Source organism: Strigops habroptila, chromosome Z (assembly GCF_004027225.2).
Source record: "Strigops habroptila isolate Jane chromosome Z, bStrHab1.2.pri, whole genome shotgun sequence".
Taxonomy (NCBI): Eukaryota; Metazoa; Chordata; class Aves; order Psittaciformes; family Psittacidae; genus Strigops; species Strigops habroptila.
The window spans coordinates 74,808,757-74,828,316 of record NC_044302.2 but is presented as its reverse complement, the minus strand read 5'-3'; the positions used below and the strand labels follow the sequence as shown (position 1 = coordinate 74,828,316).

The 19,560-nt window shown below is 42.2% G+C and overlaps 1 protein-coding gene across 2 annotated transcripts in view; it reads right to left on the bottom strand.

The window, feature by feature from the left end:
- Positions 1–13,700, bottom strand: part of TNPO1 (transportin 1) — a 70,952-nt gene extending 57,252 nt beyond the window's left edge. Inside the window, exons 1-3 of one of the 2 annotated variants that reach the window (XM_030470088.1) lie at positions 13,545–13,700; positions 701–882; positions 388–501 (exon numbers count right to left, since the gene is read on the bottom strand). In XM_030470088.1, coding sequence (XP_030325948.1) covers positions 388–492 — 105 coding nt within the window. In that variant the 5' untranslated portion in view covers positions 493–501; positions 701–882; positions 13,545–13,700. Of the gene's footprint in view, positions 1–387; positions 502–700; positions 883–13,544 lie in introns of those variants that run through there. The other variant, XR_003989140.1, reaches the window with a different exon arrangement.
- Positions 13,701–19,560: the final 5,860 nt, after the last annotated feature.

The following is a 19,560-nucleotide window of genomic DNA, read 5'->3' as shown; positions in this document are numbered from 1 at the left end:
GCACCTCCCCACGCCAAAACAAGGAAAAAAAAAAAAAATGGCGGGGGGGGGGCAAAAAAACCCACCTCAAACCAAACCTCAAACAACCCCACAAAAAACCCAAACCCGCCCCTTGGCTCCGGGCTCGCAACAGGTGCCCGGGCCCCCGTCGAGGTACGGCTGCCCCGCGGCCCACAGCCGCCCCAGCGGTTTAAACGCCGCGCCACGGCCTCCCGCCCTGGCTGCGGCTCGGCCCACCGCGCTGTGGCGGCTCCCCGGGCAGAGCAGGGCCGGCCGCTGCCGCCTGCCGGCCCAACGCCGCGCAGGCCGCGCTCGCCGCCCCAGGCCTCCCTACCGCCCGCCCGGGCCACCGCGGCCCCGCTCCGCCCGCGCCCCGGGCAAGGATACTTGTTGCACTGCTCTCTGCGTGGTGGTGTCCGGGGACTGGGACTCCTTGAGCAGCTGCAGGATCTGCTGGAGCCCCTGCTCGTCAGGCTTCCACTCGTACTCCATCTTGGCTAGCTGGAAAACGCCAGACAACAGGCGGCCGCGGTTAGCGGCGCGGCAGGGCCCAGGCCGGGGGGGCGGGCGGAAAGGCAGGCAGGCCCGAAGGAGGGAGGAGGGGAGGGTCGCCGCGCCGCCCGGCCCGCTCTAGTTCTCCGTCCCGCAGCGCGCACCCCGCCAGCCGCCTGGCCCACCCCCACGGAGGGACGACACCGACCTGCTCCCGCTGTGCTCCGCGCCCAGCAGACTGAGTCACGGCGAATTTGTAATCCGGCCCGGAGAGCTGCCGCGCGTCCTCCTGGGTCCTAGCGCCGGGCACGCCTCCGCCCGCCCGGGCCGACTCGGGCCCGCCGGCGCCGCCGTCAGCCGTTGCCCGGTGCGTCCCACACCGTCAGGAGCCTGAGGACGACAAAACGCGGACCCCTCAATCCCGGCCGACGGGAAACGGGGCGCCTTCGCCCCAGCCACCCACCCCGCGACAGAGAGGAACCGCCGGCAGCCACCACAGGCCAGGGGCGAAGCGGCGGCCGAGCTCGGCCCCCTGCGACAGCCGCGGCCGCTCACCGCAGGGCCTGGCAACGAGCGGGGAGACTGCTCCCGCAGAGGAGAAGCGGGGGTGCGAGAGCAGACCCAGGAGTCAGGAGCGTGGTACTTGCGTTGCCGTCTACTGTTCTTGTACGTGATTTGGCTGGGTGCTGAGCAGATCTCAGAGGTTCCCAATTCCACGTGTAAAGAGGGAACCGGAGCAACCACTCAGACAGGGGAAAGGGGGGCGGGGGAGGGAAACTCCACCGTTGAATACCTAGTGTATCTTAGCCTTAGCTTCAATATGTATCAGGGGAGATCTCAGGTCAAAATTTAGATATGTATATGCATATATATAATACGTATACATTGCATTTTACATATATAGCTATTTTAAAATATTCTACATATGCTAATGGGCAAAATATGAACACATGCTGCTTAAAACTGGCCTAAAATATGAAAATGAAAAATAATAATTCCTTGGCTTTTTACAATCCCACTTTTAGTCACCTTGTTTGTAAGCACTTGACTGGATGAAAACTAGTTTCACTTTCTGCTGCAGTAAAGAACTCAGAATGACTGCTGCACATCACAGCCTTAACAGCTGCTCAGAGGCACTGAGGACAGGGAACATTAGTGTTTCCCAAAGGTTCGTCCCAGGTAATCTGCTGCTTGGCAATTTGTGTCATCTACCCAACACTGACAGTCAGCTGTCCGGTCTCAGGCGCTAAGCAGCATCCTGAGCCAACTTCCCTTCTGTTACTATGAGCCACTATTCTTGAAGAAGACAAAATTGGTACTGCTCAGACTCCAGCTAAATAAGCAAAAGGAACTGTCACAGGCAACAGGCAGCATACTTATAATATCTACATACCTGGATAATGAGGACAGTGAAAGAGGGTACTTGATGAATCAGGAAAGCATGCACACCGGAATAAGAAGCCAGGAAATGACTAAATAGCAGAGAAGTATGCCACACAGCACACAAGAGAACAAAACCAACAAAGAGAACAAAAGGTATTTTAAAAAGCAAGAAATAGAGTATGTTTCTTAAACTCTTCTATTTAAGCAATTGCTGAAGTTAGCACAGGGCTGTTTGGGAGACTACTAGAGCAGCATACCTGTTGAGAGCTTATTGCACTGAAATGGCTACAAGACGGAGTCAGTAAGGCAGGTGTGTAAAGGTGCACCACCAGTTTTTAGGAAAGGATAGGCATAAGGTTTATACAACATTTTTGTGACCAGGGTGAATCTCTGCTAGTTATGTGGACCCAGGCCATTAAAACTGATGTTCATGGCTCACACCACATGAGCAGGACAGTTACCCATATCGAACCTTGCACAGCTGGAGCAGATGAAAGCTGAGGTCCAACAAGTCAAGGAAGTTCTAATTTGGGCCTCATTTCCCTAACTCCTGCCTTACCAGGAAGGCTGCAGAAACTTAATTATCTTTGAGAGTTCTGGCCCACTGTCAACTTTTTTTGAAACTGATTACAGCTTCAGAAGTTACTAGTCAGAAATTACGACACAAGGATTGCATTTGTTTGATTTTATCACGAAACCAAGTACACTAGACAAAAATCACATTAAGAAATGAGGGGAGAGACCAGAAAGAAAGGTTGAGAGACAGAACACAAAAAAGCAGGAAGCAAGCCATAGATCCATAACTACAAAAAAAAAAAAAAAAAAAAAAAAAGAGGTTTCTTTTCCATGAATGTGACCAGAATTAAATCCTAGCTATATCTTTCCGTAGTGGATCGAAAAAGGCCTACAAATCAGGAGTATGAATGGCAGTGTCTACAGTTAGTGAGGGCATAAAAATGCTTTCGACAATCATCCTCCAAGATAGATACCAAGATAGGTACCATACTGGAACACTGGAAATTTCAATTTTGAAGGCAAATAAATCTGTAATGTGATTTGCTCTCCGTGGAACATCAGCTTGGTGATGGACTTTTTCTAACAGTACCTACAATTGTAACAATGTATCTGCTCTGGAAACCTGCAACACTGTTGCCTGTGAGAAAGGCAACAAGCTTTCTGGCTCACCGTTGGGGCATCAGTATCCACAATTTCATGGCTTCTTTTCCCCAACGTAAAGAGTGCTATCTCCTTTTGCAGATAATGTCTGTAAAAGCCTGCACTGTGGAATCCCATTGAGCAGATGAAATAGTACGTATGATAACATGACAGCCTGTAATTCTACTCTTCTGACAGAAGCATGTTCCTTCTTCATTTAATGAATACCTCTACTCCTCATGTATCCATTGAATACAGAGGAAAGAGTACAGTAATATAGTTTCCATATATACAAAGGCACAAAATCACCACACCACTGCAGACAAAATTGATGCCAGGCCACAGCATGCACTAACGTTTGATGTTTGCTAGAACAATTAATGAAGACTTAATGCCAATTAGGTTTACAAACATCATAGGCTTATGTGTACGTCAGAACTGAAAACCAAGCCTGTCATTGTTGTTGGGTTCACTTAGATATATGACATTGTCAGCTGCAGAAGCAAAAACCTGTTAAGCTTTCACCAATTTGGAAAACATCAGGAGTGCTTTGAATTCTACTTTGATTGGATGAAACAGCATTCTTATAACTCATTAAAAGTCCAGCTGATTGAACAAGTGGTAGACAGCACAAAACTGCAAAGATTACTGAATTTAAAATGCCTTTGATCAACTAATTTTCTGGACAAGGATACATTCGGATGCATCATCTCTTCAAACTTGCTGTTACTTCATTTCCACAGCTAAAGATACCAAGTGGAAAAATACTCTGTTGCTAATGATTTGCCCAACTGTAATCACACATGCTAGATACTAAAACCACAGTACATGTTCTTACTGCTGAGAGTTGTAAAACAATCTGAAACTGAATGAGGGGTTGTGTAAGAAAATCATCACCTCCTGAATTTGTGGCTGAAGATACCAGATCTATCACCTTAAGTATCAAATTGTAAAACCTCTTAAAACCTCCCACACCTGGTTTGTTTTGTTTGTTTGAGAGGGGTTTTGTGGGTTTTTTTGGTTGGTTGGTTTTGGTTTGGTTTTTTTTCCACCCCCCTCCTTCCTCGAGGACACAAGCTTCTTTCTCCAAATTCCAGAGTACTTTGCTTTCCTACACAAAGCATATAAACCTCTGCATTTGTCCAACATATGAGGGATTTTTAAAGGCGCAAGGAATAGAGATTAACTACAGACTGGGAGGTGAAAACAGAATGATCTACCTTCAGTAACAAGCCATACTCATTACTGTAACAGACTAAATCTACTCTACGGGAGTGAGTGCTTGTGCAAAGTTAGGACTGATTTCCGGCAGTCCAGAGTGTTATTTAAATCTCTGTGAAATTTCATGTCTGTAATTCAACATGTGCTTTTTGCCGTCTTAAAGATTTTACGAGCAATATTAGCGTCAGGTTCATATGAACCCTATTCAACTCCCTATTTACATACGTAGTAAGGTTTCTTAGCTGTAGGAGGCAAAGCAGCTGGTGTCTGATGCTGGGTTTTGATCAAACTTAAGTTTCAGTAACTGATGGTTCAGGCTGTCCCAAGACAGAGATAAAATCAAAATGACACATAGCTTCTAAACCTGTCCCTCATTTACAGAGCAAAACTGAGACTTGAAAATACCTGATAAAAGTAGCAGACATAATTTAAAAATTAACTATGTATTGACTACGGTTAGAGAACTGATGCTGTATTCGGTTCATCATGGTGCAGATTTTTCAAAGTTAGCTTAAGACAGACTGCAAATTACTTAGGAATTTCCTTAAATAAGAAACAGAACATTTAAAGATACTGAGGCCCTTTTGCTAGGAGAAAGAAGTAATGAATACAAGGCAAATTATATATTTATTTACAAGTATGTTTTGATGCATAAAATGAGAATAATCTGAGGAAAAGCTACAAATGTAAAGTGAAATTAAAACCAAATACACAAAATTAAACTTTTTTGCCTTCTGAATTATTAAAATCAGTTATTTCTCATTGTTTAAGTCAGACCACTGTCTTTTCACAGTGTGAACCAACACCAACTGTAAAGCAATTAGTAGAAAGGATGTCTCAGAAAACCTGAGCCTTCTCCACTACAAAACCCACCTGCCATTATTAGGAGTAGTGTTGGGGTCAAGGCAAAAGTAATATTGGGAACACTATGAACTGATTAGTCAGGATTAGGTTTTATTTTTACTTCTTGGCAACATACCTTGATCCAGGATGCGTAGAATTTAGAATTCAATGAACTCACATACTTTCCTCACCCTTTTTTTTTTGACTACTCAGTGTGTACTAAAATATTCACACACAAAACACGTGTTAAGACATGCAACTGTCGATGATACTACCGCTGTCAGATCTGTCATTGGTGGCAACACTGGTGCTTTGGTGATACTTGCAATACTGACAGTAACATTGTAGGCTAAAATGTAATCAGTGGTCACTGTCACAGAAGGCTAGTGTACCATTTCCTGAATGGCTGATGAATTTCCTTACTGACTTGAGTGGCTTATCTAATGCCCTTAAGATGCTGTTGCCTCAAGGAAGTGACAGTGTTTGTGTTTATATTAGTCCCCTCATGACTCCAGGTATCTGTCCTGTGAAGGCAATAATAAGAATTATATATGAAAGGGTAGACACACAAATGGAAAACGACTTAAAAAGCTTCAGACAGAAACGGGAATTCAGTCTTTCATCCTGCGAGCCTAAATACAGTTATTTGGCTTTCTCTAATCTCTAATGTCAGATAAAAACTCTGATATTACATTCTCCTGGAAAAAAAGTGAGCAAATAATTACTGACCTGGAATCGAAATCCTTTCAGAAGAGACAAAACTATGCATATGATCATCAGTATGGGGAATTAACTGCTCCAGTCATACTGGTAAACAAAAGGAATGATGCCCTAACCCCCTTGATCAAAAAAGCAACTCTCTTAAGGCAAATAAGCAAATAGGACTTATTTGATCTTACCGAGACTGCTAAGCAATGACTGCAGACATTGCTTATCTTTCAAGCCCCAGATGAAGCAAAGGGTAGGAAAGAATGAAGGGTACATGTAGAAGTATAGACACTGGTCCTGTTACCCCCAAATTGTTCCTACATATACATACACAGTGGAACTTGCAGTTGCATAAAAACCAATGTTTTTGCCTCCTCTGAATATTAGCATTTTTAGATGGCAAATAATAATACAAGTTGAATTTATCACTCTTTAATATAAAAAACAGCATGATCCAAGTGCTTCAACATTATCTCAGCAGGAATTCTGTGAGACAAATAGAGAAATATCTTTCGAAATTAAAACAGTGTTAAAAATTCCTTTAGAAAATTCCTGGTCATCTGACCAGAACAATAAACCTCACTGGATAATCTGGTAAGGAAAAGAGCCTTAGCACTGAAGACTATTTCGTTAAACAGATGCACATGGAATACCTAATACAAATGGGCATTTCAATGGAAGATTGCTTCAACCTTTTCAGTTTAAGCATATTCTAAATGCTCTTGCATACGACATCTGAAGATGAGATTTAAGAGAAGTTTTGGACTTTCAATTAAACAAGATATACAAGTTGCTACAGCTTGAAGCCAACAGATGTTATAGAAGAAAGCCTGTAGTTCTACACAGATCTTCATGGCCCTTTCCAGCAACAGGTGTTAAGAGATCATGGAATTATTCCAGGTAGACAGGCGGACTTACATTGTCTGTTTAAAAAAGGCACAAATACAGGAAGTATTTTTAAAAAGTAATACATAATCGTATAATTCTTTATTCTATAATTCTGTAGTCTCTCATTTCTACCCTTGTTTTTTGAAAAGCATTCTCACACCTCTAAGACCAGCTTTGAAAGAATATTGAACCAGTTGAAAGGAAACTGCAAGCAAGCCTGAATGCAAGCAATGCACCTAAGCTACAGCTTCTGCGCTAAAGTGGCTTCGTTACTGTTTTTACAGATAGAGATTGTTGTTGTGTAGATGAATGCTCTGGTAAAATTCCCTGGGTAGTTAATGCAGCCTTAGCCAAAAGCGATAGATGTTCAAAGTACTACCAGTCCCCTTAGCAATTATTTTTACCTCTTTCTAGTTTAAAGGCAGTATTTCATGCCAAAAAAAGAGAAACATTAGAAATAAAACTTTACATTAAAAATATATTGTACATTCAGGTCAGAAAAGGCAGATAGAGTTCAGGAATCTGAACATGTGAAAATGTAATTTGGTGAAGAACCTCACTGCCATTTTTAAATGAGTTATAACTTTTCAATATTTTAGGCATTTAAATACTTTAATGTTGATTTGTGAAGGATATCAGAATCAAAGATTAGCTGCTGTGATTAGTTGTTAGACTAAATAGCTATATATGTAAAGGAATTCCCTTAAAATGCTACTAATAACACAGCCAATGCAAACCAAATATTTCAAGGTTATTAAACGTTTCTTTTTCTTTTTCCAAGCTCAAAGGTAAATGAAATTTATTTACTGGAAAATTTGTAATTTAAAATAATTCAATTTACTTTAAATGCACAGGTCATTTAGTAACTTTAAAGCCATTTTAATAAGTTTTTAAATAAAAACCTACTGCAAATAGCTTCACCAACTCCACGAAATAAGTTTGCTGTCACCTTTGTCATGCATCTTTATCTTAATATTGTAACCACTACATGAAACGTAAACTATGAAGAGTTGAAACCATAGTCACAGGTTAAAATGTCTAAAGATAAAGAGAATAAATCAATGTCTCAGTCCTATAATCAGTTGTTGTATATTATCATGATGCAAAATCTGGGCTTTTTTTTCCTACTAGTGATTTTAGGGTCTTCACTTTGAGGCTTGATTTACCGACTTGCACTATGCTTTCTCACAGGTTGCCTTAAAAAAAAAAAAAAAGCAAAAGGAAAAGGCACTACAAGGTACTTTCTGCTGTCTCTCATGTTTATGTGGAAATTCTCCTTCGATGCAGTGTTTATAGATGTTTTAATTCTCTCTCATAGTTCTCTTTCTCCTTGTAGCTGCCTATTGTAAAACATGCATCTTTTGTTTTGCAGTTCAGTTGTAAGCCATACACAGAAAAGACCATTGTTTTACACTCACCTAGAGTGTTAGAGCCTTAATTCACATGTGGAGCTTCTGGGCACTATTGTAACTCAAATATTACCTATAAAATATTGCATTCAATTAAAAAAAAAAAAATTGGGCTATTTTCTGCATGAGATGGCAACCAATTTTTTCCTCCTAGGCGTTTTTTTTTTTTTTTTTTAATTTTATTTCAGATTATCTTCAATAACCGAGTATTTGACAATGTAGTAGATTTAAAATAATGTCTGACATACAACTGGAAAAAAAAATAATAAAATTTGTAAAACTTGGTCTTACCATCACAGAATAGCAATACCAATAGTGTTAAAGTTGCCCTGCATGGATAAGGCCAATTTTTTCAAGATATCAAAGTTGAACTTAAAAAGTCTAACCAAGAAAGCAGATTTCATTCACAAACATGCTTTTGACTAAATTAACGTTATCTTAAAGGACATCTGTATAATAAACAGTTTTCACTAAGATGCACTTACCAAAACCGTAGACAAGAGAGCTAAACTTCACTAAAGTAAAAAGATACATTTGCTTCCCTTCATTCAGGTCATTCTAGATGCAAGGCTGAAGTAACTCATTTATACAATACTGTTACAACTGTGTTACAAATTTTATTATTTTAAATTGACACCACTTTCTAGAGGATACAAGGGTTAAATTGCAATGAAAACGTTACATTATACTTGACCACTTTGTTGAATTTCCTCTGAACCTGAGGTATCACCTGTAAGCTTCACAGAAGATGCTATCAGGGATGTTCTAGAGCTCAGAACACATACTATAGCACCTTTTCTAGAATTCCTTCTGACAGGTGGTATGTCTTATCACAGATATCAAATTCTCCTATACCGGATAACTTTTGAAATCAATACCTCACCTCCTTATTTATCACTTTATCACCAGATGTCTCAATTCTAGCACTTCCTTATGATTTCTGCTATTACTGCTGATAAAACAAGAACATCAAGAAAATTGGGTGACAAATATACATGTCATTTTCTATTACTGTTCTCCCTACCTGTAAAATTTTATGTTAGAGCCAAATATTTCTAACTATCATGTTTTATTTGTGAAAACAGCAACTCAGATTACCAATAACTCACAGGCCAACTTTCAAAACTTCTATCGTAGTACAAACTCAACTTGTATGACCTCAGATAATTAAGGATAGTTAGTTGTTGTCAAGGGTGTACTCTTTCTCCCAAGCTTAAAGAAATAAGTGTGGTAAAGAAGTTTTAAATCATACTTACGTCCAATTAAATCTACATTACTTCTGAATTTAGAAACACCTGGAAATATATTTATTCAAAGCAAGACCTACAAGGAGATCCTGAAAAGGACAGCAGTCTCTGCTTTTTTTTTTGGGGGGGGGGGGGGGGGGGGGGGCGGAAGGCAGGAGTTCCACCCCAGTGGAGCAGAGATTATCAAAGCCTCACTATGATCCCTTAGCCCCATTACCTAGCATAAAAGAAACAAAGCAAGCGCAGTAATCTCAATGTCTGCTGATTCTCAATCTCATGTGCCAACATAAAAATCCATATTCTGAAAAGGGAAACTATTAAACCACACAGCTTTGTATATTCTGTTAATTTTTTTTTTTTCCCTATCTAAGAGAAACCTATCTCATCTTTCAAACACATTGTACAACAATTAAAAACTCCCCCTCAACCCTGTGGTTGTTACATGCAAGATTAACCTCTTTTTTATAGAATTCCCTTATCAGTATTATCTTTTCCAACCCACATTTTAAAGGGCTGCAAATGGAAGTAGCAAACAAAACAAAGCATACCTTGAAATGTACACTGTACGTAAGAGAAGCTCTGAATACTGCCAACTGTGCTGTATTTAATCTCTGTTTGATATTTTGATTCTGTGCAATCACAGAAAAATTAAGAGAATCACTAGAACAGCCATTGCCTAACCTAAAATATGCTTCCTTGCTAAACTGAAAGACATATTAATGTCATGAATCATAAAATAAATTACAAGTACTCACTGGCTCAGAGAACCAATAAGGTTCTCTTTTGGGAGAAAACGGAATTCTCCAGAAGCAAAGAACTGTGCAAAATTTTACTGTGTTACCCATATTTTAGTGGAGAAACAGAAGACTACAGAAAGTCTTCTACAGACAGGAGGATGATTTTGGAAGGGAAGGTGTCCAAAGTAATTTGGTAATATGACTAAATGACCAACTGGGTTTTTACATATGAAATGTTAAAAGATTTTAAGATAAGCAGATATCCAAAGATGTGATATACAAATACACACACACTAGCACTAGGGTATACACTTCTATGTTAGAATCATGAAGACTAATTTGGCTTAAACTTGTCTATATATCAATTTGGATAATCCTGTGCAAAACAATTTATTTTAATTTAAGATTGGATTATGGAGGTTTTTCATTGATTTGGCTTCTTTGGTATAAAAAGCAGACCTGTGCTTTAGTCTCTGGTGAGAATTGCTCTTGCTTCTCCACACTTGCCTGCTACTGACTTTCCTTGTTTCTCTATAAAAGAGGTGGCCAAACTGTAGTGCACATGCCACTCATGTCTGCTTCCGTAGTATGTTCAATACTGAATTGAGCTACAGCTTCTGAGTCTCACTGTTCTTATACAGGTAGCACAGTAACTGCCTCCTAGGTCCTGTAAAATCTGTGGGAACACAGTTAGGAACTGCTGCAGCAACCACCTGCATTCAGCAATAATGAATAACTGTGCTGCCCCAAGGCAGACTTGCACTTCTGGTTCAGGATACAGGAAAAAGACCAAGAAATGGTGACGTAGGAAGAACAGGACTAACAAGATAACATGCTCACAGGGGAAGCCAAGGTTCCACTTTGTCTTTGCTGTGAGTGAAGGTTCATCATTTGAGTGTGTGCAAGAGAAAGGATGTGGCTGAAGTCTGAAATTGCACTAAACTTCTGTGGGTGCAGGAGTGGATAGGGAAGGTTAAGTGTGAGGATTGGACTACAATCCTAGCTTGGAAGATTGGAACATGCAGTTGGAAAGCTGGGAGAAGAGCCACAGATGAGGCTCTGGCTTTGCATGGTTAGAAAAGCACGTGAACCTGGATGCCAGAAGTTACTGATGATAATTATATACACACAAACTAGGTTTGGAAACCTCTAGTCTGTGCTACCTCTCCATCATTTTTGCCAGTGTGTCCTTCTGAGGTTCTAATATAGTAACAGTTGTCTGTGTCTTTGTACCTGCTCATCTATTATTTATTTTCTCTGCCAAAAACATTTTGTCTTGTCTTTCCCTCTGGTTTGTATATTTAGTATTGATCTATTTTTTAAATAAATGCACTTAATGGCAGGCTCAACATAAGTAGCACGTTTTGAATGTTTAAGGGTATCTCACAATGGCTTACAGAAAATGCTCTACAAAAATAAATTATTCTCCTATTAAATAATCTAAGAGTAACTTTCTATTCTATACTCCAGGCTTAAAAAAAAAAAAAAAAGTTTTATTTAAACATAAATGTTATTTGATTTTATGCCTTATTTCAGATTTGACTGACACAGATATATACAAAATCAAATTTCAGAAGCATTCAGTAGACCACAGATTAACAGGGTATCTTTTAAATTTCACTCTCGAGTCTGGTTTGGAAAGGAAAACCTCCTAGAGGCTAAAAGTGGCATTTGAAAGTTTATTTCATAATATATTATTAAAAGATGCCATATTCCATGGCATCCCTGTGTACATGCATAAAAAGATTATTATGTGGGAGGTGTCCCTGTCCATGGCAGGGGGGTTGGAACCAGATGACCTTAAGGTCCTTTCCAACCCTAACTGTTCTATGAATATGTACACTGTTTTATCATGTATGTGATGCTCACATACATAAACCAAAAAACACTGAGTCTACACAAATATGTAAGAATATTTAAAAAACCTCAACATTTCAGTATGGATTGCATACTATACCTATATATCTTTTTACGTATAATATATATAAATATATAACAAGATACATTTATATAAGCATAGTAATAGAATACTATTAGCATTAGGTTGGAAGGGACCTTAAGAACCATCAGGTTGAACCTTTCTTGACAAAAGCACAGTCTAGACAAGATGACCCTGTATCCAACTGTAAACATGGTCCTTACTCAATATTCATTCTAACCAGAGCTTTCCTCCTTTAAAAGTCAATAAACTGCCTTCTTAATCCTGTCTTTGAAGGATTATAATTATCCTTTTATATTACACTGCTCTGAGTAGAAGCTAGACAGATTTTGAAGAAAGGCATTCTAAAGTAATTCTGATCATATAGAAATTATTCTCCCCAATTGTAGGCACCTTTCCTCCATCCTCCCACGTATAACTCAAAAATAACTACAGTTCACACAGCAGATGCAGAATGAGGACTTATGGGCTCAGTTTCCAATTCTACCAAAGGCTTCTTACATGAGCTTGGGCATGTGATTATTTTTTCTGTTCAGTTACTCATGTACAGACGGGACATGTTCAACGAGTGTTACAAGGATCGAACAGCATCTATGAGGTATTCAAGTACTGCACTAAGGAGTACTTAAGTATGCAAGAAGGCAAGCAAACAAGTTATGAAGCTGTGGTGGTCAGAATACATCACAGAACAGCCCTCACAGTAGGAGGCTCTCTCAGGTCCTGAGCAGAAATTCAAGTGAGAGGAATTATCTTCACAGAAAGGAGATGAAAATCTCGCAGACTAATCAAGCCATTTATTTCAACCCAAGAAGCATCCCTGCCCTTTGTACAGCCACCCCGCAAAAGCTGCACAAGTTCCAGTGGCTATTACCACTAGGCGTCTAACTCAACAACTTCCCTAACGAAACAAACAACAGTACAAGACAAACACGAGATATCTCTTCTAATATTTTGTAGGGGGAAAAAAATAAAATCCCACCTAGCCAATCAGCAGAGACCCCACGCACTCCAGAAAACAAGGCAGGAAACACGGCCACGTTCCTATATGCCGAGGCGACTTTCACTTTCCGGCTCGCTGCAACCCCAGAGTTTGCAGCCCTGCTGCGGAGAAGGCACCAGCCGCAGCATCGGAGGAGCCGGGGAGGGGAATCAGAAAGGGAGAGTGCGCTCAGCCCTCAGGCTGCGGGCCCTCAGGCCCCGGCCGCCCCTCAGGCCGCTGCCACTCCCCGTCCTGGCAACCAACCATCTATTCACTCACCCACCATCCATCAATTCACCCGTCCATCCATGCACCGACACGAGGCAGCAGAGCCCGCGTCAACGGCCGGAGCGGAAGGCGCACCCCGCACCCGGGCCCCACAGCTCCCCTCCCAGCGCAGAGGACCCTCGCGCGGGGCGGACCCGCGTCGACGGGGGGGCCCCCGCGGCGGCTCTAGCCCCCGCTCTGCCCTCCGCTCGCGGGCTGGCGACGGCTGCCAGAGATGGGACGTCCCCGCCCGCCCCTCGCAGCCCGGACACCTACCCACACCATCACCAGAGCGCAGCGGCAGGGGAGGGGAGGGGAGGGGAGGGGAGTGGCGTGGCGTGGCGTGGCGGGGCGTGGCGCGGCGCGGCGCGGCGCGGCGCGGCGCGGCGCGGCCCGTCCTCTCCCGCCGCAGCTCCGCGCCCGCTCCGGCCCCTGAAATGGCTGAACAAAGGGAACCTCACTCCGCCGCCACCGCCCCTCCGATTGGCCGGGGGGAGCGTGGGGGGCGGGGCCCGGAGCGCGGGGGCGGGCTGGGGCGCCACTGGCCGATCACCCTGGCAACGGCGGTCTGGGCTGCAGCCCGCGGCCGCGGGTGTGATGGACCCGGCAGTGAAATGGCCGCCCGGCCCCACCCAGCCTCCGGCCCCCGCCCGCCGCCTGTCCCGGGATCGCACCCAGGGGGACGCTTCGGCCTGCCGGCTCACGGCGGCTCTGCTTGCCCAGAAACTGTCTCCCGCAGCGATTCCCCTGAGGACAGGGGGCCATGCTCAGGCGCACCCTTTCTCCAGACCCACCATCACCTCCCTCAAAGAGACACAAGTGCAAAGGGCCACCAGGCCCTCGGGCAGCACCCACTCCCCTCTGCGGAGCTCTTTTCCCTCCTCAGCAGTGCCTATCCCTCTGACCCGCTGGCACAAACGGGCTCCACACAGGCGCCCTCCCCTCTGGGCCCTGACAGGCTCCCCAGGCTGGGCTTCTCTCCCCACACCTCTAATGCCCCCCATGCCAGCAGCAGCAGAGAGCTGCAGCAGCTTCACAGGGGGTGGCCAACACGTGTCAAAAGTCATAGAAATTAAAAATGAGGTGAAGGGCAAGGCAGCAAAGGTACAGCACCCTGGATTTCATCTTGAGTAGGCAACGCAAGTGCACGGCCAGGGCCTTCCTGGGCTTCTCTGGGAGTGAATGGGTTGAGAGCAGTCCTGAGGAGGACTTGGGGGTACTGGTGGATGAAAAATTGGACATGACCTGGACATGTGCATTTGCAGCCCAGAAAGCCAATTGTACTCTGGGCTGCATCACAAGAAGTGTGGACCGTAGGTCAAGGGAGGCGATTGTCCTGTTGGAGATGGGCCAGAGGAGGCCACGAGTATGATCCGAGGGCTGGAGCACCTCTCCTGTGAAGACAGGCTGAGAGAGTTGGGCTTGTTCAGCCTGGAGAAGAGAAAGCTCCAGGGAGACCTTATTGTGGCCTTTCAATACTTAAAGGGGGCTTATAAGAAAGATGGAGACAGACCTCTTGCCAGGGTCTGTAGTGACAGAACAAGGGGCAATGGTTTTAAGGTAGGTTAAGATTGGATATAAGGAAGACATTTTTTATGGTGAGGGTGGTTTTTATGGTGACAAGGTTGACCAATGAAGTTGTGGATGCCTCTTCACTGCAAGTGTTTAAAGATTAGGTTGGACAGAACTTTGAGCAACCGGATCTAGTGGTGGGTGTCCTAGTTGACTTTTAAAGATCCCTTCCAACTCAAACCATATTGTGGTTCTAGGATTCTATTACTTGTGTAGCCACCTGTTGTGGCAAGAAGACCACTGAACATTCAGGTATGGGTACCCAACAAGTTACAGTGGTAATCTCTACTTGCACCACAATCTTACCTCCTTGACTTCAAGCAGTAGGTACTTTTTTATTAAACAACTGTCATGATTTAAGCCCAGCCAGCAACTAAGTACTGTGCAGCCGCCTGCTCACTCCCTGCCAGTCCCCAGTGGGATGAGGAGAAGAATTAGAAAAAAAGGTAAAAACCTGCGGGTTGAGGTAAGAACAATGTAATAATTGAAATATAACAACAACAACAATAATAATAGTAGTAGTAACAATAATAATAATAATAGTAATAATAATAATAGAGAGAGAAAGGAAGGAATAAACCCTGCCCCCTGAAAAAAAAAGTGATGTACAGTATAATTGCTCATCACCCTATGACTGATGTCCAGCTTCCAAGGTTGTGCCCTGGCAGCAATCTGTGCCTCCTGAACAACTCCCCCCAGTTTCTATACTGGGCATGACATGCTGTGGTATGGAATACCCCTTTTTCTGGTCTGGGTCAGGTGTCCTGTCTCTGCTCCCTTCTGGCTTCTTGTGCCCCCCCCCACTGGCAGAGCATGAGAGAGTGGAAAGTCCTTGATCAGAGTAATCATTACTTAGCAACAACTAAAACATCATTGTGTTATCAGCATTGTTCTCAGGCTAAAGTCAAAACACAGCACTGCACCAGGTACTAGGAAGAAAATTAACTGTCTCATTAAAACCAGAACATTGAAAGCTAAATATTTTCATCCAATTTCTACGGCATAGAAAAGCACAGTCTTAAGACAAACTCTAAGTTGGTAACTTTGCTTATGGTTCCCTTGTGCATCTCGTGCTCCTGGGGATACACTGCCTTCTTTCAGGTGTTCTCCTCATCCAGAGGATCCTCTCTGTCTGCCTCTTAGGCATGTACATGCTCCTCGCATCCTCCCCTCCACCCCAGCACACTATCATGATTTCACAACGATGAAAATCTCTTGAGTGTCTTCCATAAAGAGAGCTGCTTTCCCAGCCACTTGTCAAAGTCAGCACCGTAATGTTGCTGTGTTACATCAGCTCTAACATTTTGCAAGGTTACTTCCAAATTAAAAAAAAAAATCTTTTAAGGGTCATTTTCTAATCCTTGTTGCTGCAGAGCAAAACTTGCAAACACAACCAGGCTGAACACCAGAAGTCTATACTGATAACAGGTCCATCATCTCTTATTCCAGCACTTGGGCCTATTTAATTTTCATGGGACCCTTCTGGTGACCTTGCAAGCACTAACACTTATGTACTATGTGTAGATCTTCTTGTGCTGAAAGATCTACATGTGCACATTCAAAAGGATGTTTCCGCCTATAAAAAGCCCTACCCACAAAGTCCAATTAAATACCTGTTATTTTTTACAGGAATATTTTACTGCATAGTTTTCAGAGCAGATTGTATTGCAGTTATAGACTGTATTTAGTTACACTACACTGATGTCTAGCTTACTACTTAAACCTGCAACAATCACTGTATATCCACAATTTCACAATAAAACCAAACCTCTCAGCTAACATGAAAGTAGGTATATGGGGCTATGTCTTCCAGTTCAGACTTCCAGAGTACAGAGGCATAAGTCTTACAGCTTGCCTCCAGCCTTGAGAACCTACATGCCAGCCACAGCTACAGCAGGGCAGATGCCATAATGATAGGATGCAAATGTGTTAGTTGCAGTTGCTGTGGCCATGAAAAAGGACGTAAGAGCCAAATTCTTGACTCTCATATTGAAAATACAAAACTTGACAGGTCAGAGTAAAAGCTGCTGGTAGAAATTGTTAAAATTGTTTAATAATACTTTGTTAAATTGAAAAAAACAGAAAAAATATTCCAAACAAAAAGAGGTGAAACAGTACAGCAATAAAAACACATTTACAGTGTACTTGCAAATCATGAACTGTACGCTTTATATGGTGATATCTAGCAAACAATTATAAGATACACATTTATGTAAGAAAATGGGCCCATTTAACACATTTACCTTTTACATTGAAATTTAAATCTACATTTAAAATTACCCTTCCCCCCCCATATTTACATTTTTACAAGATAGAAGATCTAACTAGACACTGCAAAATACAGCAGCTACCTTGAATCCTGGAAACCATAGCTTTCATGCTTCTATATTTCATTCACAGAAGACACCTATTCGAATTTCTAATGGAATCAGTCAAATCCTGGTTTGCTTTCCTTCTGACACAATGCTGTGTAATTCTGATGTCTGCCTTGATACCCAGTCCTCTGCTATTCTTTTCCTAACAGTTCTAAACCTGTTGGTCAGCTGCAGTCAAATCTGACTGACAGGTGGAGGTCTCCAAAAGATAATTAAGTTCAAGTCTTGTGACAAAAAGCAGGGAACCAGGTAGAGGAGAGGGACCGTACTAACGAGGTGATATTAGAAGGGGTAGAAGTAAGGGATAGTTTCTGCCTGTTTGATAGCCTACCAGTTAATCAGTACCAACATACCGGTTATTCTACCCCACACATGTAGTTTAAACAAGGCTCATAATACTGTTTCGGTCAGTCCAAAGATGTGGGAATGAGCTGATGATAACACGGAATGTTTTGTGGCCATGGGAAGGAACCAGAAATACCAAAGTTATGGTGCATGTCACAGTTCCTACTCTACGTATTTTAAACCAGTTCGCAGTACAAGAAAGCTACAAAAGCAACATAATCAGCTACTGAAGTATTTCTGCTAAAACTGATGGGGAAGCCAGTGTGGCCACACTACCCTTGAATTTAACAATCTCCAATTGCAGAACGTTTTTTTTGGTGGCTATCACAATTAAAAAGATCCAGGCCCAGTGTGTCCTTTCACCGGCTAGAGATCCAGGGATGGAAGAATAAATGATGTTTTTCTGACTTTAATCAGGCTTAAGGTAAATAGAGTACTAACTTCCTGAAAACTTTAGATTTATCCGTTTTAATGAAATGAAATGTTAGAAGCAAGCAGTGCTTTTCAGTTAGCTGGGCTCCATTGAAATACACCTTCAGACTTCATGCAACAGGCTGCCTTATGTAAATAAAGCCAATAAAACTATGTGTTGTATTTCCTTTTTGCTCTAACTATAGACAGCAGCACAATATTCAACCATGTCATAGAATCATAGAATGGTTTGGGTTGGAAGGGGCCTTAAAGATCCCCTAGTTCCACTCCCCCTGCCATGGCCAGGGACATCTTCCACAAGACCAGGTTGCTCAAAACCCCATTCAGTCTGGCCTTGGACACTTCCAGGCAAGAGGCAACCACAACTTCTCTGGGCAACCTGTTCTCTGTGTAACCTGGGCAATATGTTTAAATAGTTTCTCCTTTCTATACATGCTCAACATCAAGTGAAGTGGTCCATCAAAGATATCTTCCATGCAAAGAAAAATCTTCCCTGGTGGTCCATTTCAGGTACTGATGTTCTCTCAAGAACATGTGAAGGAAATGAGTTATTGAAAAGTGAACTCTGTTTCCATGTTCATATACAGGTACTGCAGCCTGTTATGGTGGTAAGTTACCTGGGTACAAAACACAGCCTAGCCATGACAGCACACAGCAAACCATGAGCTAATCTAGCTGTTTCCTCAGTAAGACAAGTTTGCCTGAAGAAGTCGAAGTTCTGTGCTATTCCTAAGATTATTTGGAACCAGCTTAATCATCTCTCCATTGCTCTAGATGGTGCATTATACAGACATACATTGAATTTTTATTTTGATTGGAGGCTGCAATTCCGTCCGTGTGATTGTAGCTTTTATCTCTTTTTTTTTTTTTTTGAGCAGATTTAGTTATTTTCACTATCATTTGTTATCCTAATCAATTGGCTTTTAAGCATCTGATTTTCCTTGGCAGGATCAAGCATGGAGATAAGTCATCTGGATGCAAGAGCAGTTTTCTTAGTCATAAGAGAAGCTGTGTAGTTTCCATGCAAATTTGTTCTTTAGCTTACAAAGAGTCTCTTAACTGAATTTTTAGTTTGTTGAACAGAGAAATAGGAAACAACATGAGGTATTCTATGGATGGTGATAATATGTCCTGCGACTGGTACATTTTTTTGTCTTCTATTTGTAAGTAAGTGTAAAGGTATGATTAAATAAAACCTTTAAAATAATGTGAAGGTGTTGTGATATTTGCCTGAGATTGCTTATTTCAGAAGAACAGGTGGGAGAAGTGTTACTGTCCAATTTACATTAGTGAGAAATTAAGTTAGGTGGTCATAGGCCATATTCAAGTGTTAATATTATGGTTTTATTGACCATCAAAGTCAGAGAAAACCAAAATTGTGATTCTCCATCATCTAGTAGGTGGGATGTTTATTCTTCATTAATGTCGGTGGATTTGTCAGAATATTAGCAGTTATTGTGTTCCTTAGACAAGAAATAATTGAGATGAAGAAACCCAGCAAAAAAAAGGGAAATCTGACGGAAAACTGCTGTCTTAAAAAGGGAGAACAAGGTGCAAATATGAGTATT